This window comes from Populus nigra, chromosome 17 (genome assembly GCF_951802175.1).
Source record: "Populus nigra chromosome 17, ddPopNigr1.1, whole genome shotgun sequence".
NCBI classification, from domain to species: domain Eukaryota; kingdom Viridiplantae; phylum Streptophyta; class Magnoliopsida; order Malpighiales; family Salicaceae; genus Populus; species Populus nigra.
The window spans coordinates 13,789,146-13,810,010 of record NC_084868.1 but is presented as its reverse complement, the minus strand read 5'-3'; the positions used below and the strand labels follow the sequence as shown (position 1 = coordinate 13,810,010).

The following is a 20,865-nucleotide window of genomic DNA, read 5'->3' as shown; positions in this document are numbered from 1 at the left end:
AAAATTGAATTTCCCAAAAACTAAAAAAAAAAGAGGGAGAATATATTTTATTTGAAAAAAAAGGAGGGGAATTTTAGGTGACACTAGAAAGTCTCAGAAAATACAAGAAGTGTGTGTGATAGATTAGCACCTAAGAGTGAAAAGAACATTTGTTTTACTAGTATAAGGGTGTGGCTGGGAATTCCTCAAAATTTGAATTTGTTTTATTTAAAATTAATTTTTTTTATATTTTCAGATCATTTAATTTGATGTGCTGGTGTCAAAATAATTTTTTAAAAAATAAAAAAAAATATTATGTTGATATATTTATAAGTGAAAAGTACTTTAAACCACAACCGCTATATATTATATTCTCAAACACACCTTAAATAAAGGCCACACTAAAAGAAAAGGGAGAAATTAGTTAAAAATAATTAGCATAAAAAAATACTAAAAATTCTATCTTAAAAAACAAAAAATGAGAAAAATACACTCCAAAAACAGAGAGTAAAAAACCATGACCCATCACACCCACATTTAAATAAAAATAACAAGACCAACTCATCATCTTCAAGCTCCCACTGTCACACCACTAAAGAAAAGAAAAAACCCAAATTCCTTTGAAAAAATTATGCCCTCCACTATATCAAACCTCCATAACAAAGAAAATAGTGAAAGTACTATAAAGGCAATTGAAAAGTGAATGGAAAAGCGTCAGACAGAAGACAGTGAAAAACAAAGAAAAAGCAAGCTGTCAACACATGCCTCTGGAATCTCAAACGTGTATCACATGAAGTTCTTAATTCCATGGAAGATTAATTGTAGGGGTGACTAATTTGTTAGATAATTACCCTCTCCATTTTGTATATGTTCTTCACTGTCGCTTCTGAAGAGGCAGCAGGAAATTGTAGCAAAACAAGATTGAAAACAGAATCACACTGTCAACACTCATGCCACTGCTTCTACAGTGCAAGAATAAGAATATAAAGGGTACTAACGGCTCTGCTAAATGATTTGATACATCATAAATTAATGATTGAACCCATGGAATCTGAACATTGAGAAGTAAGTAATAATGCATCTTTAAAATTTATGGTCAAGTCTTTGTTCATGTAATTCAGCATCTTTTGTTTATCTTTTGCATTTAATAAAGCTAAAGCACCAGTACGTATGAAGGCCAAAAGCTGATAGCTTACCCTACATTTCTTGGGTCCAATCAGAAAGTGAACATTGAGAAGATATAAAGCATCTTTAAGATTTATGGTCAGGTCTTTGTTCATGTAATTCAGCATCTTTTGTTTCCAATATGTCGATCGTTTGCTTCCATTATGTCGATCTTTTGCATTGTCGAGCAGAGAAAGATTAATAAAGCTAAAGCATCAGTTGAAGGCCAAAAACTGATAGCTTACCCTACATTTCTTGGGTCCAATCAGAAAGTGAACATTGAGAAGTAATAATGCATCTTTAAAATTTAAGGTCAAGTATTTGTTCATGTTCAGCACTAAAACCATTAATTAGCAATGTAATAATAATTTTATTTTAATCATATAACAATACAATACGGAACAGTTGATTGATTTTACGTACAATATAACACAACAAATCATAGTATACTGTAGCAATGTGTACTTAGTTACCCACACATATAATCAAGAATCATGTTTGGTAAGAGTTTGGGACCAAGAGATTTGTTTCCTCTGTGGTCTCATGTTCGAGCCCTATGGTTGCTCATATGATGGCCACTGGAGACTTACATGGTCGTTAACTTCAGAACCCATGGGATTAGTCGAGGTGTGCGTAAGCTGACCCGAACACCCACGTTAAAGTAAAAAAAAAATCATGTTTGGTAACTCTAAAAAGTGTAGCTCAATTGGTCAGGTTTTGAGTTTGTTCCTTAAAGATCATCAATTTGAATCTTATAAAACCTAAGGTCATTGGAGGTTTACATGACCGTTAACTTCAGGATCGTAAAATTGATCGAGATACGTACAAACTAGTTCAGAAACTCATGTTAATAAAAGAAAGAAAAAGAAAATTATGTTTGGTCATTTCTTGATTGATATACAGTACTTATCTTCTAAAGAGTAGATAGTACTTATCTTCTAAAGAGTAGATTAGCGCTCTAACATTTTATCTTCTAAAAAGTACTTTTATCAAAGTAGCAAAAGTACAATCAACACGTTTTATTTTCAACAAAATCAGTCACTGATTGATATTTAAATACTCTCAAAATAAATTAGGTGGTGTGCTGCTTCAATCAGAAGGTTTGAATAATTTTCATAATTTTTTAATAATTAATAACATGTAAGTTTAAGATTAATTTCACTATTGTATTTTAATTTTTTTTATTATAATGAATTAATTATTTGAATTTGATTAGTTACTAAGTGGTGCATAAATAATGTTTTTAAAATGCTAAAATCATATTTAGATTATTCCAACGATTTAGAAAGGTTTATTCACTTTAATTGATATTAAAATTTATCTTATTTTTATTTTTATTTTTTTAATGTATTATCAATTTTATCAATTTTAATTCACATTGAGAAAATATAATTTGTAATTAGAAAAAAATTCTAATAATACTTTATTAATTAAACATGATTTGTTTTTTATATATTTTCAATACTGAACCTTTAGGCTATGTTTTTATAACATCATAATTTAAATAATCATTAAAAATTAAATAAGTGACTACACTTTCATATATATATAAACAATTAATGAAACAAATTCATATATAATTTTTGTTAATGAAGATCAATAAAGTAAAAATTTATAATGAATCTACAAAGTCGACAAAGATAAACTTTTAAAGAACCTTCTCAATTTAAAAATTTAAATTGTTAGATAAGATTTCAAAATATAATTTATATTATTCTTGAATATATTTTTCAAGTAAATATCTTGTAGGCTTGATTCTTTCACATGTTCACTTTACTTTGTGATATTAATTGAAAACATAAATAAGATGGTAATTGAAAACTGCTTCTGAAATGAAAACATAAATAAGATAGTAATTATAATTGAAAACATGCATGAAACAATATATATATTGATATCACATAATATCAAGGAGCCATAATTCTTAAGAACCAGTACATGTTTTTCCTTCAATATTTACTAAAGGAAGATTTAAATCAAAAGGAGAATAAAAGGAAACAATGTTGTTTTGATTAATTTAAATTAACCCGTTCAACCTATAACTTAGACCATCAACATGATCAAGTGTCAAATTTAATAAGTTCAATGATATGATTGAGACATTTAAGCTAAGCTAAAGTTGGCTAAGTAAGAAAATTCAAATTTTTTTTCTTGCATCATTGAATTGGAATGGTCCAAGATGCATTGGTAACCTGGAAACGTTCCATTAAAAACAAAATTATCACAATTTCTTGCTTTTGAATTCATAATGGATTAATCAAATTATAGTCTTAAATCGAGTTATAATCTTCTTCTATAAAATTGGAATTGTACTGGTTTGTATGAAAACAATAAATCCGACTGTGACTTCACATGCCAAACCCTGTCAAGAATTTTACATAAAAAAAGCAGTTTATGATTTCATCCTTATCATGGCAAATGCCAACGAAGAATGGAGCTATGTCAAAGCTTCTACTAGTTTGAGAGTGTAGTGAAAATTTATGAAATGTTTTTTTATATATTTTTATTTTAAAGTATTTATATTAAAAATAAATTTTTAAAAATAAAAAATATTATTTTAATATATTTCTAATAAAAAATTATTTTAAAAAATACCTACAACCACACTTATAAAACACCGCTTGCTCCTCTTTCAACCCGTGATTTCACATGCCATCTCTCCTTTACCAATGCCTTCTTCCCAATCCCACTTTCTCACATGCATTTTTGGTCTTCGATAGATTTCTTTTCACATATAAAATTGCATTCCCATTCCCATGTTAGTGGAAGGTCCAAACTTCAAGGAAAAGATTTGAAGTCTTAAGAGTTTAATTAGTTTATGACTTTATGTTAAAGTCCCACTTCTGCATCTGTTGACTCCCAACTTGGAATTTCTCATCTTAAGATTTATTTACAACTTAAATTAAGTATCAAAGATAATCTAAAAGCTAATTAATCACACGTCATGTGTCTTAGATCAGCATCAGCTTAGGAGCACTGACTTTAAATAAAAAAACACATAGAAAGTACCGTCTATTATATATATATATATATATATATATATATATATATATATATATATATTATCGACGAGTATGATTAATTGTGCATAAAAAAGAATATATTCAACAAACTAAAATGTAATTAGCAACACTATTTATAATTTAAGAAATAGATATAAATTCTCAACAAAAAAAAAATAGTACTCAATTTTATAGTCAATGAAATTTATATAGAGCAAGACAGAAGAGAGAGTAGTAAACAAACTAAAATATAATTAACAACTATACTTGTAAGTAAAGAAATAGATATGAATTCTTAAAAAATAAATTAGCATTAATTAATTAAATATGGAATGTGCCGCTACTTGTAGCCATAAAGTTTGCTGAAGCTATAGGATCTTGTTAATTATTTCACCTTCTCATATAATTATAAAAAGCAAAACACACGTGGTTTTACTACTTAAATTCAACAACAACTTATAAGTAGCGAAATAACATAGCCTAAACTGATCTGTAATTAGCTAGGATTGAGAGAAAAACAGAAAGGGAAGAAAGAATACCTTTTTGAGTTGGGCTTAAATTGTTAGGGTTGGAGAACTTATTAAAAAAACAAATTTCAATTATATAAAAATTAAAAATATAATTAAAAACTCGTCGAACTGAAAAAAAGAAGCAGGAATGAAAATAAAAATCTCTACAAATTAAGTAAAGTCTCAAAAAATAATCAAAGAATAGCAAAAAAACATAAATCTAATGAGTAAGAATATAGAAACAAATAAAATAATAACAACAAGTATAAGCAACATTATGAAATTTTAGTAAGAATACATTTAGTATTATAGTAATGATAATTACTTTTTAAAATACTTTTTATTTAAAAATACATTGAAATTATCTACGCACCTCTAAATAAGCTTTTCAAATCAGGATAATTTGCGTCTTTCTTAGATAAATCTAATGATTTTGTAGTATCCTTTTTAACTCTTTCTATTTTTTCTTAGCCAATTCCTTTTATATATATATATATATAAAAGCAAAATCCAAAGGCAATCGAAAACTGAATGGAAAAGCGTCAGACAGAAGATAGTGAAAAACAAAGAAAAAGCAAGCTGTCAACACAGGCCTTTGGAATCTCAAACGTGTATCACATGAAGTTCTTAACTCCATGGAAGATTTGTAGTGGTGACTAATTTGTTAGATAATTACCCTCTCCATTTTGTATATGTTGTTCACTGTCGCTTCTGAATAGGCAGCAGGAAATTGTAGCAAAACAAGATTGAAAACAGAACCACACTGTCAACACTCATGCTACTGCTTCTAAACTGCATAGAAAGGGTACTGTAGTGGCCCATCTGAGAAATGGAAAACAGAATCACACTGTCAACACTCCTGCCCAATATATATATATATTGGCTTCTTTTGATCAATAAAATCTATACATTTTCATAAAAGAAGAAGAAGGATGGCTAATGATAATCTTATTGAATTCATGAAATTACCAGCAGCCATAACAGCACAAATAAATCATAGCAGACGAAGCAAACACACATATTTTCTCATGGAGTCTCTCACGCACACAGCAATGTTCTCTTGACACCACCACATCAAGTAATTACAAAATAAAAAAGAAGAGGCAGAAGGTTTTCATCATCAAACTTAACATTACCAATTATCTAAGAAATTGGATCTATTTCCAACACCTTGGAAAACACACCGTATAGTCCTCCAATATTTACTGATGGAGTATCATCGCCTTCAGAAATCTGTTGAGGGCTTATCTCACCTTCAAGTATACTGACGACTTCGGACATTTTAGGCCTGAGAGTAGGGGACAGATTAACGCACTTCATTGCCAAGTGCAAAATAGTAAGAGCCTGCTTTCTGTCGTAACTGGATGCTAATTTCTGGTCCACCAAGTCAAGGATTCTTCCCTTATCGTGCAAAACGCTAGCCTGCAATTGAAAAACAAGATTAGCTTAGCTCCCAGTATTAATGAAATAATCAAGTAATTATTACTTATTATTTTCTAATCAATTAAAAAAATCAAGGAATTAAATAACTCTAAGCAATCAAGAAATTATTTCAATCATCCAATTAAAGGAGATGATCAAGCATATTTTTTATAATTTATTTTATTCTATTTACTTATGGGTCTTGTTATATAACTATATAAACTCTACATGAGTTGAATGTAACACATATATCAAATTATCGAATAATTTCCTCTTCTATTCTAAAGTTTTTTTGGTATCAGAGCAGGTCGATCATGTACTACTCTAAATATTAGCTTTTTCTTTTTCGATGGACAATTTTATGCCATCCATTCGATCATTTTAAAACACTTTGTTTTCAAACTCTTCATTATTTACCAAATATTTAATTTACTATTCCTTTTCAATGATAAATCAACTCATGATAAGGAGAAATTATTTCAAGATCACGTGGATGATTAGATAACATCTAAAGAATTAAAAAAAATGGAGGTGCAACAAAGTCCAACAAGAGAATTGAGAATCTACATCAAGAGAAAGACATGCAAAAAGAAAAAAAAAGAAAAAAGAAGAGAGACTTAGTGCAAAGCTGATATGTTTTTGGACAAGAGATAGTATAAAAGATACCACCTATAAAAAAAAAAAAAAAGAAGAGATAGTTCTTCCTAACAAAAGAGATAGAAAATGGCTAAGGAGCCATGATAAAAAGAATATATTAGTTTGACGAAGAGTGAGTTAAAATAAAATAATCACTTGAAAAACCAAATTTTGAAAAGAAATGTCTGGCTAGAAAAGTATAATTATTAAAGATAAGCATACAATGACAATAGAAGTTGTGCATGTATGACATTCCTTCAGCCATATCTAGACATTCGTTACAAGTTTTTAAAATAAGGGATATACTTGGATGAGGGATTATATTTTGGGCTCAAAAGTTGCAAAAGGAATTTTGAATTTATTCAAGAAATGGAAAAGGGGAGTAATTAGACTTACCATAAATTACCTTTTCATATCCATGGTGATTAAATTTTCTTCCTTAATGAGGAGGTTTGTTAGATTTTAAGCTACAAATAGGAATATTGTAGATATTTTTTCTTTGAATCTATCTTTTATTATAACTATTTAGAGAAATAAAAAGAATAATCTATTTCTTAAGTATATATAAAAGGAAGTTATTATTTATATACTATAATCAAAGAGTAAAAATAAAACCCAATATGTTAAGGGCTTTACATATATATTAAGATAGATTTTCGAAAAGAAAATAGATAAATTACGAAAGAAAGAAAAAAAAATCAAAATTATACAACGCTTTTTTAAAAAAAATCTTTGATACAGGTGAAATTTGATTTCTAATTACATTGATCACATAACTCTTTTCTTTTAAAGATTTCCTAACAATAAAAATAAAATTATCATGGGTTTGAGGGGGTATGTTAAGAAAATAATCAATAGAAAAGAGAGATCAAGGAATTGAACTCTAGGTAATCAAGAAATAAATTTAATCATCTAATCAAATATATTTTTCTATAGTTTATTTTATTCTATATTTTTTTTATGTTTCTTGTTATATGATTATATAAATCTTGCTTGAGTTGAGTATAACATATATTTCAAATTATTAAATAATAATATACTTTTCTATTATAAATTTCTTCCGTGAGCTTGTTGTAGAATTCACAAGTCATTTAATGTTGACAGAAAATGTTTGGTTTGATAATAACTACAAAAAAAAAAAACTAAGAGGATTTATCCTGTCAGATACACTTACTTTATCCAGAAGAAACTTAGCTTCTTCTTGATTGGGTGTATATTCTGCACTAACTATCCCGCTAACTATTTCGAGTAGGACAACTCCGAAACTGTAAACATCAGCTTTAACAGTATTTATTGCTTTTCCCATTGAATACTCAGGTGCCATGTAAACTCTGCAATAGGAGATTAATTATTGGTTAATTAGCTCTTAATTAAAAGAATGAAAGTAGTTGTCAATCAATGATCATAATACTTACCGCGACCCTTTTGCTTCGATGGTCATAAATGGATCTTCCTCATCACAAAGCGTTGCCAATCCAAAGTCAGACAACTTGGCCGTAAGAGAGTTATCAAGCAAAATATTAGTAGGTTTTATGTTTCCATGAACAATCTTGAACCTTTTCTCTTCATGTAAATACTTCAAACCTCTTGCTATTCCCAAACAAATATCAAATCTAGCTTTCCAATCAAGTTTTGTCGTGGAATTTGGTTCTACAAATCAAGATTATTGATATTAAGTTATTGATATTTGCAAGTACACAATCCTTGTACTAACAGAAGATTTAAATATACAATTAGAAGCTCTCACAAACATTAAGTGACGGAATTCTATTTACTCCTGTGTTTAGTTCTCAACAATCATATGAATTTCACTAGGTAATGCATTAGGTGAAAATTAAGATAAAACTTGAGAACCGAAAGAGCAGGATGAAAATTGGTTGATGACAGTATTACCAAACAACGCACGTTGAAGGGAGCCTTTCTGCATATATTCATTTACTAGCAGATGCAGGTCTTTATTAGAATAGCCATTCAACAATTGAACAAGATTCTCATGATGCAAAGATTTCAGGTTGAAGATTTCCCTTTGTAATTCATCTTTTCCTTGTTGCTTTGAACGAGGAGAAATCTTCTTCACTGCTAATTTTATCTCGTTCGGCAATTCAGCCTGCATACACAGGAAATCAATTTGCCAGAACTCTGAAAGAAAAAAGTGCATGTTGAGGAACAGATGTTTCAAAAAAGAAAATCTGACCTCGTATACTATTCCAAAGCGTCCCCTGCCAATCTCCATTTTGGGGCTAAATTTTCGAGTAGCATCGATTATTTCTTTGAGGGAGAAAGATTTTTCATCTCCTTGGACCTCTATAGTTATATCTATTTGAAGAAAACATCAAAGTAAATTCTTAAGGTTGTATGGTGCATAATGATTTTAGATTAGCATAGAGAGGTACCATCCAAATCATTTTGCTGCAGCCAGCCCATTTTCCACATGTAAGACGACAGAAGTAGAGAACCAAATACTGAACCTACAGCAATCCCTGCAATTTGTAAAGGAGATGGTCCCTTGCCAACTTTGAAGTCTGGATACCAATAGTGGAAGACAGAAAGAATAATTATTTATCCAGATAAAGCGTAACAGAAATCTTTGCTCAACAAAATTAAGAGAATGCAACTCTTTACTTGCAGTTACAGAAATGCCTGACACAAGGGGTCCCTTTAAAGACAGTGCAGCAGGTGCATAGGAAAAACTTGGCTCCTGGAAAGTTCCTTTGCCAGCCCAGAAAAAATGGATAGTCAATAGATGATCATCTCCTACAAGTGCTGTGAAATTTTGAGTCCATGTCTTATTGGTGCCGCTGGCCATTTCTTTTATGTTGAAGTCTTTTAGTGTTCTATTCCCCTATATCAAACAGAGGATGTTGAACGATGGAAATTTTTGAAAGAAGCTGCAGAAAAATATAGCGGTTACCTGTATATATACATCAAAAACACGTTTCCCTAAATTCGAATAATCTTCATCACTTTGATAAACAGTTTCAGCGAAGTAAAGTTTCACAGTGTAATTTCCTTTAAATAAACAGAAGCCGTAATATGTCAGAGAAAGAGGGCAGAGGCGACTTGAGTTGTATAACTGTGTCTCAGCAGAATCACAATCTCCACATTCCATGTTTTTTATGTAATCACTGGAATCATAAGTTTCCGAACCAAAGTCTCCAGAACAAGAATAAGCCCAATTTCCTTTTGTAGATTCATAGTAATTTGATGTTGCATTATCTGCTTCAAACTCTTTCCCATAAAAAACTGTGCCTCCTCCTCCACAATTTATATATAAGGAATCGTCTGCAAAAAATGATAATTAGTATAGAAAATATGTTCTGCGCAAAATTATAGAGCTTCTCAATAGAACTTACACTTTGGTTTTCGCCCACATTTATTTTTGAAATCACGTATAGAAGTCCTAGAAATAGCAAACAAAATTGGTAAGAAATAGCTGAGGATTATTTGTTCTAAATTAATTGCACCATATGGAGGATATTACCATACCTGTTTGGTTCACTGCTTGAGTATGATCAACATGCAAGCAGTTGGTGCACATGATACAAAATGATTAGAAGTTGGGATTTCATAGACAATAATATTCTTGCAAGTGAAACAAAAGGAAGAAGAAAATGAAGTAGCCGTTATTACATGTTCAGCTTTCCTTCTCCTTTCTTCGGACCATCATCAAAATTATTATATGACAAGTCCCTGCAACATTATTGTTTACATATCAAGATTTTATTGAGGAAATCTACAAAAGGAAAAACAACCCATCTGAGCAAAGAGCACAAAGCCATAACATACGCCGTGTCCTCAATTTTATGAGGAAGCCAGGGAAGTACTGTGCCATTAAGCATATTTCCTGTGAGAAACCTAAACAAAACAAACCAATATGAAAACCATCACTTGTTTTTTAATAGAGTGGCAAAACGAACTTATTATAAGATGGATTGATCGAGTTCTTTTGCATACATCTTACTTAAAGTCAGGTTTTTCATGGAATCTGGTATTCCACCAGTTAAGCTGTTAAAGCTCAAGTCTCTGCAGGATCAATAAAATGAAAGCAAACGTTATCCTACATATTTGATATAAAGTTGTGCTATGGTCAATTATTGCATATATAGTTGATTCTGTAAACGCATAGTCAAAATCATCAACACTTCTATGGATGGCCTCAAGGCCCTAAACAATGAGCATTTATAGAGCTGATGAAATTAAATAGCCACGACAGAATGACAAATCCTTCACAAAAGAGGAAATGAAACTTACAGGTATGTTAACGATGACCAATTACCAATGTACGAGGGGATTTCACCACTTATTGAGCAATTCCTTATCACCCTACACAAACCATTGAAGAAGTTGGTGTTTGGATTTATCCAATGCATCCATATCATTAAGAGTCACGTACATAAATATTGAGCAATATCATAGCAGAAAAAAAAAAAATTATAAAACACAACATTGTGACTTCATGATTCTGTTATGCCTATATATATATATATATATTAAAATTCTCAAACTTGAATCCCAGATACAACTAGTCTTCACAGCATGTAATAGCTGATAAAAAAAACTCAAGATCATATAAAGAAAAATAGGTCTAAAAATATATTTATATAAAAGATCGGTCATAATCCAAATTCTACAACAATAACGCTCCCATACACATATAATTCTAAGTGTCAATTTGAATTTATAATGTTGCTATCTAATTTTTGATTTAATATTAAAAAAATAACAAGAAAACAATAAAAACTTTTAAAAAATATGATCTTAATATACTTATATTATTTTTAGTATTTTTAACATCATCTTAAAAAAATTTAAATTTTTAAAGGTTTTTTGAGCATGTTTGATTTTTAACATAATAATTTTTAAATAATTAATTTTTTTTTTGTTGGATTTACGTTGATATTACTTGTTTCTTTTTAATTAAAAAAAAAGTTGAGGGTTAAGTTTGATACTTAGCATCATTTTATCTATAAATGAAAGTCACACAACACAAACACACGCAGTAAGGGGCAATATCCTGTATCATTTTCTTCATCCATGGCTGCTCCCCTCCTTCAGCTGCTGCTCTCCCTCTCCAAGCCACAGCCGTCCCCATCTTCTTCTCCCTCACCAAACCTTCCCTCCTGAACTAGCTGCCAGCTCGCCAAGACCAAAAGAGGGCAGAGCCGTTCACCCTCACTCTCTCCTCTTGCTGGTTGTTTCAACTTCTCCTTCTCCTTCTCCACCGCTGACCGAACCAGGTCTCCCCTCCCTCTCACGGAACCCAAGCCCATTCTCCCCCCGGCCACAACATCAACCTTCCAGCTCCCCACCACAACCATAGAGGCCGCCCGCTGCACTTACTCATCTTCCTTTCCCGATCTCTGACAGTTGACCCAACAGCCCCATCACCGGCCTTCACAGACCATCCTCCACAGAGCCGAACCAGACACTCCAGATCCACCGATAGTACCACCCCTCTGCTCTTTCAGCCGCCCCCATCTCTGCTAAACCGAGACCGAGCTCTCTCCCCTTCACTCAGCCACCTCTGCCTCTCTGTAATCCGACCAAAGATGCCCTGACCTCAGAGTCGTCAGCCGCCAGAAAGAGGAAGAAAAATTGAGAAACAGACCCGAAAGATCCAGATCTGAGAAAAAAAAAAAACAACTGCTTGTGTTTTTCTGTTGTTGCAGGTGACAGTGTTCCTCACCGCCGGCGGGGAAGGGAAGAGGGGAAGAAGCCAATCCAGATCACCCCCTGTTTCCTGGTTTTTCTCGCGACGGATAGTGAACCACGCGCCGCCACTGGCGGCCGCGAGTGGACAAACGCGCCGCCGCTCAGCCGCTTCCAGCACTGTTCCTGAATCTACTTTGTAATTTTTAGATTTCGAAATGTGTATTTAAATTATTGTAAGCAATTTAATTTTCTGTTACATCGGAAACTTGAAAGTGCGAGGGGTCTGTGTTTTTGGGTATTTTCTTTTATGTTTTTAAATGTCAAATTAAAAAGATAAAAAGAATTAAATGTTTTTTTTTTTAATTTGCACATCTATATCATATGAAATTTCAAGAATATATTTTGGCATGGATTTTTGGTTTAATAATTAATTTTATTAAAGTTTTGATAGTTTGGCTTATATTTCAAAAAAATATTAAAAAATAATTTGTTTTTTTTGTAATATTTAAAATTACAAATTTACATATAAGATATGTTTTTGTTATTATAGTTTCAAGCTGTTTGTTTTGTATTAGTGATAAGAAAGATATTTTTTTGAAAGACTTTTTCATTAATAAGAAAGAAGTTTTTTAGACCTTAATCAACAATTGCAACACATTGGGGCTAATAAGCTCATTGGCTTACTCCTCATCCATTGACGGATTAGGTGGTAAGGGTGCAAATTAAGGGAGTTTGCCGTACTAAGGGAGTTTCAGGCATTTTTTTTTTTTAATTACAAATCTCAAGTTAGTTATGCATGTGAGCTTTAAAGACAAGCAAAGGAAGGAAAAACTCACAGCCGTCTTATTTTCTTCATAGTTGCGTTTTTTGGGAAATGGAAACCGGCCGAGCTTCTTACATCACTAACATACCTGGAAGAAAGACCATCCAAAATAAAAACATGCATTTATTTTAACCCGGTTAAAATCATAGAACACTTACAAGTATACGAGGTTTGACATGTTAAAAAGAAGTTCAAGAGGAAGCTCTCCTTCAAAATCATTCCCGGAGAGGGACCTGTTCAGTACACAAGTAACACCAGTTATTGAATGATATTCTTCGATCATCGACAGTTTCTCAATCAAATAATATTACCGAAAGTACAAGTAATTTCTTACAGGTAAACGAGTCCAGTCCAATTCGCAATGAAACTTCGTACTTGACCGGTCAAACGGTTCCCAGCTACGTTACTGCAGCCATAATTAGTTGCTTTTCCTTGGAACAATAATTAAACAGATTGTTGGTTGAAATAATATGATGAGTTGCACTTACAACCACTGCAATTCCGAAGTAAAGTTGGCGTAATTTTTCGGCAGTGGTCCACTCAAATTGTTGGAGCTCAACCCTCTACAACAACAAATCAAAAGGATTGTAATCCACCTTTTTTCTGTTTTATTTCTCCTCTTACTATCAAAAGTTGACATTATTATTCTTCTTTTTGAAACTTACAAATAACCAAGAGATCTCAAACTTTCAAGTTCTGGTGGAAGCTGACCAGTGAGTTCATTGGAGTCCAAGTACCTAATTAAACAAGAGATAATAACCAAACCAAACTCAATAAGTTACAAGGAAATTCAAGGAGAATGAAAGAGCGAGCGAGTTTCTATACATATATAGGAGATTAGAGAGGTTGCCCAATTCTTTAGGGATTTGACTTGATAACTTATTATACGACAAACTCCTGGAAACACCCACAACAATAAGAGCACAATACTTGCGTCAGTAATGGAAAAAGAATTTAATTCACATTATATGATACTGAAGAAACCGTGATTGGATGACACGTACATATATTTGAGGGACGACAAATTCCCCAAAGATGAAGGTATGGAGTCATTGAGGAAGTTTCTCGAGAGACGGCTACGCATATGTATTACCATATAAGTTCATTATTACTCAAATAAGAATCAATAATTTAAATTTTATGAAGACAAATTAACTAAGAACTGAAATTAGTTATTATATATGATCCAAAAGCTAAGTAGCTCTTTGCTCGTAACCATGCAGACAGCCAAACAAGCATTAACACAGTTCAGCAAGTAGCCAAACATGGCTACTATCCTAATTACATAAGAGAAAAGAACCAAACAGAGCTCATAAGTTAATTTTTGTGACCATTAACCATAGTTATCAGACCATTAACTATAGTTATAAGACCCGACCCGGGGTTGACCTAGCAAAGGAGCCGAGTTTTGGGTTACACGGGTTGACCCAAGTTAACCCGAATTAATCCGGAAATATTTAAAAAATATTTAAAATTTTAATATTTCATATGAAAATTTTTAAAAACAATTAATGTAAATATAAGTTATACATGTTATAAATAATCAAGTTTAAAATATTTTTTCAAAATATTTTTTATCCTACATTAAAAAGACATGACTTAATTTTTTCTTGTAAACATATAATATATATACTAAAAGACTTCAAATCCCACATTGAAAAAAATAAAGTATTCTTTTAGTATTTATATACTAAAATTTGAAAACGGTTAATAACCAATTAAAACATATATAAAAAAGAGGGGTCTCTAATTAGAAGAAAAAACACATTTAAAAAAAAGGGAGTCTTAACTGGGTTTTGCCGAGTTTTTGCTCGTTCTGGTCTTTTGTCTTACCCGGACCGGTTCAGCAACCGAGTCAATCAGATCCCGGATCGACCAGCAAGTCTGGTGCGGGTTTAATAACTATACCATTAACACCTTGCCATGAGCATTTATAAGTATCAAGACCCCAAATGGCTTGCCCTTATTTTCATTTCTAACAAAGCTAATTTTACTTGAAAATGTTTCCCCAAAAATTCTATTAAAAAATCTTAACTTTTACAACTACAAGTATAATCTATCAATTGTCTATTCAGTAACTTCTTCTTCTTTAATTTAATGAAGCAAATTTGAGTTCTTAACTCAAATTTTCACCATTATAATATAATTATGTAGTCCTAAACACTTTATTCTCCGAATAACAATGAGATCTTAACTATTATTTAATGGAATTAATTTAAAAGAAGTGATTTTAGAAAACAAAAATGTTAGATTTGTATATATATATTCTAAAAATGCATGCTGAGACTATAATTTCATAGAACTCTTGATAACATAAGTTACAAATTATATGCTCTTTTCTTACCATTAATATATATTATTCTTTAAAAGAACAGCAATGGTATAAAATCAAACCAAAATATCCAAGATGTTCTCCTATAATTCATATAAAAATGGATGTTCTTCGATACCCAAGTCAAACTTTTTGGTTAGTGCCATTTTTTTTTAAAAAAATTGATGATGGATAGTTTGCTTTTAACTATATTAGAAATAATAAATTTTGTTTTGAAGTATAGAATCTAAATCCTTGATTAGGAAAAAATGAGAATCTTTAAAAATTGGACATGGAATGTTTTTGAAAAAAAAATCAATATTAATAAAATACATATAAACACATACAAGAATGAGAGCACAAAACTTGCATCAGCAATGGAAAAAGGAATTTATTTGACACTAAAGATGATACTTATATTAACTATATGATACCGAAGAGACAGTGATTGCATATATGATACTTACAGATATTTGAGGGACGACAAATTCCCTAAGGATGGAGGTATGGAGCCACTGAGAAAGTTCGTGGAGAGATCGCTATGCATATGTATTACCATATAAGTTTATTATTACTCAAATAAAAACCAATAATATAAATTTTATGAAGACGTACTAAGAAATGAAATTAGTTATTGTATATGATCCAAAAGCTAAGTTGCTCTTTACACATAACTATGCAGACATCCATTAAAGAAGTTTTTGGAGAGATCGCTATGCATATGGAAAGTGGGAAGACATTCACCGTACAATATTAATGGAAATATAACAAAAGATTACAAACATTAAATGATGAATCAATGAAGATTTCTTTGCTGGTATTTTTGGGAGGGCACTTATTTTTTTTTATTTTTTTTACCTTTTCAAACACACATCTAAATTATGCTTGTAATATATTTTTCCTCTTTAATTAAACAATAATAAAAAAAAATTATACTCGTATTTAATTTAACATATCTACATATATTACTATTAAATATTAAAAGATTATAAAATTATTTGAGATAATTATATATATATATATATGCCTTTTGAATTAACTATTGAAATTAATTATTTTAAATAAAGACTTTAATTTAATAATTAATGATCAACATCTGTTGTATTCTATCCGACCTTTGGATTGCATCTGATGCAGCAATTGATAGGTTGTGATGGATCACAATTTCGAGATTGCCTTTACAGGCTTGATCCGAACAATGCTTTGATTTCTTTGCTGGTATTTTTGGGAGTATGGCTGGAATTCATCTACACGCTGACCAGTTTAATTGTTTATTTATATGTAAATTGACCCAGGAAAAAAAAGATTCATTATCGGGTCTTATCCTTTGAATGTTGCCTATGGAATAACAATATTAGTTAACACACGACTATGTCTTTTATAACAAGATTTTTTGTCGGGTCTTATTCCTTTGTCTATCACGTAACAAAATCAATTAATAAAAGACTTAATTTTTCATGTTTCTACAGTTTAATTTTGATGGCATCATTTCTCCAAGAACAGGATTTATTTTTAATCATGTCTTGAATTTTTTTGTCGTTTATACAAAATCAACCCAAGGATTGGACTACTTTAACCCAAGGATGTTGCATTAACAATAGGCGAGTATTGATTAATGCACAATATGCCTATTTAATTTCTACAAACAAACATTAATTTTTAAAATAAATAACACTATTGCAGTCAACATTAAAATATGATGCGTAGAATAATTGTTATGTGTTTTTCTAGTTAAGATTAATTAAGATTTTCTAGTTTCTATGTGCATGACATGTTTATATTAAAATATAATAAATAGAAAATACTTTTTTCTATTATATAATCATATTTTTATCTAGAATCTTTCAAAGACTAATCAAATGAGCAATCCTTATTATCAGTACTCAAGACTAATTAACACTAGCTTAATTAGTGAAATTATTTACTCTCTGATACTCCTTTCATTATAGAATTCTCTAACCATTAAATTATCTACCCGAACTTTTATATCGATTCATTCTTTTATCTACGAAATAACACCTTTTTTAAAACATCTCGCCAGGGCCAGACTTCTAGCTAGACAATAGCTTCCTCATATGTCATGTACTACTAAACTTAAATATGTCTTCCTGCAATAAAACTAGTTTAAGAGACACTAATAACACTAGTAAGCATATATTGGGTTCTAATTAGAAGAATTTAAACTCTAGGAATCGAATTATAATATTTAAAAAGTTAATTTGATCAAATCAGGAGTTTAAGTGGAATAATAAGAATTAAATTGAAGTTTTTCCAATTCTAAATTAAAAACTTTAATTTGTAGGGTTTAGCCTAAATAACGTGTCGTTCAACTACTATGCATCTTTTTCTTCAATAATTTTTGTTGATGGAGTAGATACTTGTAGATAATGAATACAGTGGCTGTAACTATATTTTTCAATAATATAGTTGATCGAGTAGTCACTTTTGCTGTCCAAACTGCTGTAGTAGTAGTATGTGATCATATATGGTACTGGATCACTTACATACGGGTGAGTGAACTCAAGTTCACCAAGGTGAGAGGGATGCTACCATGAAGTTGATTCTTGGACAAATCACTGTTATGGTAATAGGATAGCTATCAATGAATTGAAGTCAGCATAATTACTTCGAATTATTATCATCATGTCATATGATACTCACATTGCTTTTAGGTAAACGAGACTAGCCAAGGCTGAAGCATTTATTTGTCCAGTCAAGTCCTGGTCTGGGAGCGTTCTACCACCCAAAAATGGCGTTAACATAGAAACCATAGCAACCAGTGAGTTTTAAAGAGGATGTATTGCCTTACAAAAATAAAAGAAAATTGGATGAAGTTGATGAGGAACTTACAGGCGGGTGACATGACAAACTGTGCTGTTGCAGTCGCATTTGATGTATTCAAAATGAGAGGAACAAGCCGAGCGTGCGATATTTGGATGAAAACCCCACTCTAACGTTTTCAACAAGTCATCCAAAGCCTTTTCTGCCAAACGTTTTCAACAATGAAACATCATTTTTTTAGCAAAATTCAAACAGGTAGTATGCATTAGTTAGGCTGTTATTAAAAATCTCATTAATGATGTAAATTGAACTAATGCAAATTGAACTGTCAACAACAAGCATGAAATCGCGTGTACCTTCATCTTCAGGCAATTAAGGCATGTCATATAAATTTGTTGCTTTACAGACAACATAGCCAAATTGACAGAGAAGAAGAACGGCAAGAGAGGAAACAAGCTTAGGAAAGATCGAGCTTATTAAGATAAAGCTTAGCCATTACTTTAGCTTGCAATGCGACATGCATGAAATCTACACAAAAAATGCCCTTTTTGTTCATAACTTATTATTAATTGGGTCATCTGAAAGAGAAGAGGATCTGCTTGGATAGGGATCAGAAGATATTGAAGGAAAAGCTCATATTTAACAGATAAACAAATTTTCTTCCTTTTTATGTATATAGTAGGAAAAGGATATATATGTAGATGGAAAAGTATATCGTGCGTGTGTACCTTCATCTGCAGGCAACGTGGCGTTTCTGCCTGGACTATATACACCTGTTGGTTGACAGGCTACATAGCCAAATTGACAAAGAAGAAGAAGAACGGCAAGAGAGGAAACAAGCTTAGGAAAGAGCTTAGCCATTACTACTTTAGCTTGCAATGCGCTTCCCATAAGACATGCATTCTTTATATAGATATTGTTTTACCGTTCAAAATTTCATCAACTCTGAATCAATTACCTCTCATTACCAAATTGTCCCTGGCCAAATATCAAAATACCCGAGAAAAGTAACCTGCAATACATTCTTTTCACGTTGATTTTTGGAACCAAGATTGATACATAATTAATTCTAGTGGTTGCCGGAAATAATTTTGGTTGTTTTGTCTTTTTTTTTTTTTTTTGATAATCATCGAGAGTATATTAAGAAGACCATAAAGCGAATAGCCAAAGAAAAATACAAGGGATAAAAAAAAAACTGATCTACTACAGCAAACAATAAGAAGACTACCTAAGATTTCTTATTACACCATAATTTGATGCCATTAGAAAATCTTAAGAGGTCATTTCCTGTATAATTGAAGTTTGAATCCTGAGTATGCAACCAAATAGCAACCCAATGAAGGATGGTGGAGAAACAATCAAACAAATTTATAGTTCCCTCCTCAAAAACAATTTTGTTCCTCAGCAACCATATACCCTAAATAGTACTACTTGAAATTAATCTCCAAGCTGATCTTTGAAATTTGCCATGTGCCATTTCGGGCCACTACAGAAGCAGCAAGTCAAGTGTTCTCGGTAAACAACATTGGATACCCCACCAATCCAAAACTTTCATCCAAACACTCCTAGAAAAGTTACAATGTATAAAAAGATGCTTTGAGTTTTCCAAATTTGAGCTGTAAAAGACACATGAAGCTTGTGTGGCAGACAAAACAGTCAAACTGTTATTAACTCTGAATCAATTACCTCACATTACCATAGTGTCCCTGTCCAAATATCAAAATACCAGAGAAAAGTAACTTGCAATATTATGTATGGAGGCCTAACAATTTTGGTTTATGTAAATTGCAAAATGATTCCTTGTGATCCAAAGCTTTAAAAAAAAAAAAAATGAGACAAACAACGGTGTAAAATTTGCATATTTGAATTCAATTCAATGTCTAAGATTTGAATTCATTCATGCATAATGAACGGTAATTATTCGAATATAATATATAATTATGAATTATTAATTTGAATTGAAGAGAAAATCTAATTTGTGACTCAAATGTACGGTACAAAATTTTACAAACATGATGGCCATTGATGGATTTTGAGCAAAAGCTCTGATAACACTTACTCAGATTTACAAGCAACATTGATGGAAAGGAAAAAAAATGCTGACCTTTCATTATAAAAACAAATACAACAATTATGCAAAAATGAATTTGAAACTATAATATTGTTGTTTACAAGCGACATTGATGGACATCTTGTTGTCAAAAAATAAACAGTGATCTGGATAAGTGAACCTAATGTAAATTTACATTAGATGTTTGTTTAGTTTAACTGCAAGGTAAAGCATGTAATAGTAATCCAAAACTTATTGCTTATTAGTCTTTTAAAATTCTAACAAGATCACCTTAATTAATTGCATTACATATTAATATTATTCAAAAATAAAAATAAAAAACTCAAAAGCTATTTTATAATGAAAGGTCAGCATTTTTTAATATTTTTGAAATTCTCAAAGAAATGATCATATTTCTCACTTAAATAGGTGATCTTTCATTAAGATTATTCTATTATTTTCCACTTGATATTTCAATCAAATGAAAATCTTTGGGATTGTTCCATGTAAACCTCTTTGACTATGTCACCGTTTAA

The 20,865-nt window shown here is 31.1% G+C and overlaps 1 protein-coding gene across 5 annotated transcripts; it reads right to left on the bottom strand.

The window, feature by feature from the left end:
- Positions 1 to 5,177: 5,177 nt before the first annotated feature.
- LOC133677364 (probable LRR receptor-like serine/threonine-protein kinase At1g53430) lies at positions 5,178 to 19,147 on the bottom strand. 5 transcript variants are annotated; one of them, XM_062099378.1, is made up of 27 exons: positions 19,008 to 19,147; positions 18,349 to 18,481; positions 18,160 to 18,234; positions 18,003 to 18,074; positions 15,966 to 16,037; positions 14,192 to 14,263; positions 14,013 to 14,084; positions 13,853 to 13,924; positions 13,676 to 13,750; positions 13,522 to 13,593; positions 13,346 to 13,420; positions 13,201 to 13,275; positions 10,964 to 11,035; positions 10,667 to 10,735; positions 10,499 to 10,567; positions 10,343 to 10,402; positions 10,199 to 10,213; positions 10,066 to 10,112; positions 9,624 to 9,994; positions 9,335 to 9,554; positions 9,106 to 9,234; positions 8,907 to 9,028; positions 8,606 to 8,819; positions 8,128 to 8,362; positions 7,887 to 8,043; positions 5,791 to 6,076; positions 5,178 to 5,476 (listed from the first exon to the last, which is right to left on the bottom strand). In XM_062099378.1, the coding sequence occupies exons 1-26, from the start codon at positions 19,138 to 19,140 to the stop codon at positions 5,798 to 5,800; spliced, it is 3,057 nt and encodes a 1,018-aa protein (XP_061955362.1). In that variant the 5' UTR covers positions 19,141 to 19,147; the 3' UTR covers positions 5,178 to 5,476; positions 5,791 to 5,797. The 5 variants fall into 5 exon arrangements, with proteins under 5 accessions (XP_061955362.1, XP_061955364.1, XP_061955361.1 ...); XM_062099380.1 differs by having other exon boundaries at positions 5,839 to 6,076; XM_062099377.1 differs by lacking the exon at positions 5,178 to 5,476 and having other exon boundaries at positions 5,588 to 6,076.
- Positions 19,148 to 20,865: the final 1,718 nt, after the last annotated feature.

Bases quoted from the DNA above. Each gene is read 5' to 3' on its own strand.
- LOC133677364 (XM_062099378.1), bottom strand. From the start codon at position 19,140: ATGGCTAAGCTCTTTCCTAAGCTTGTTTCCTCTCTTGCCGTTCTTCTT. The intron at 18,075-18,159 runs GTGAGTATCATA...TTACCATAACAG, and splicing joins CTCGTTTACCTAAAAGCAAT to TGATTTGTCCAAGAATCAAC. The intron at 8,044-8,127 runs GTAAGTATTATG...CTCCTATTGCAG, and splicing joins ATCGAAGCAAAAGGGTCGCG to AGTTTACATGGCACCTGAGT.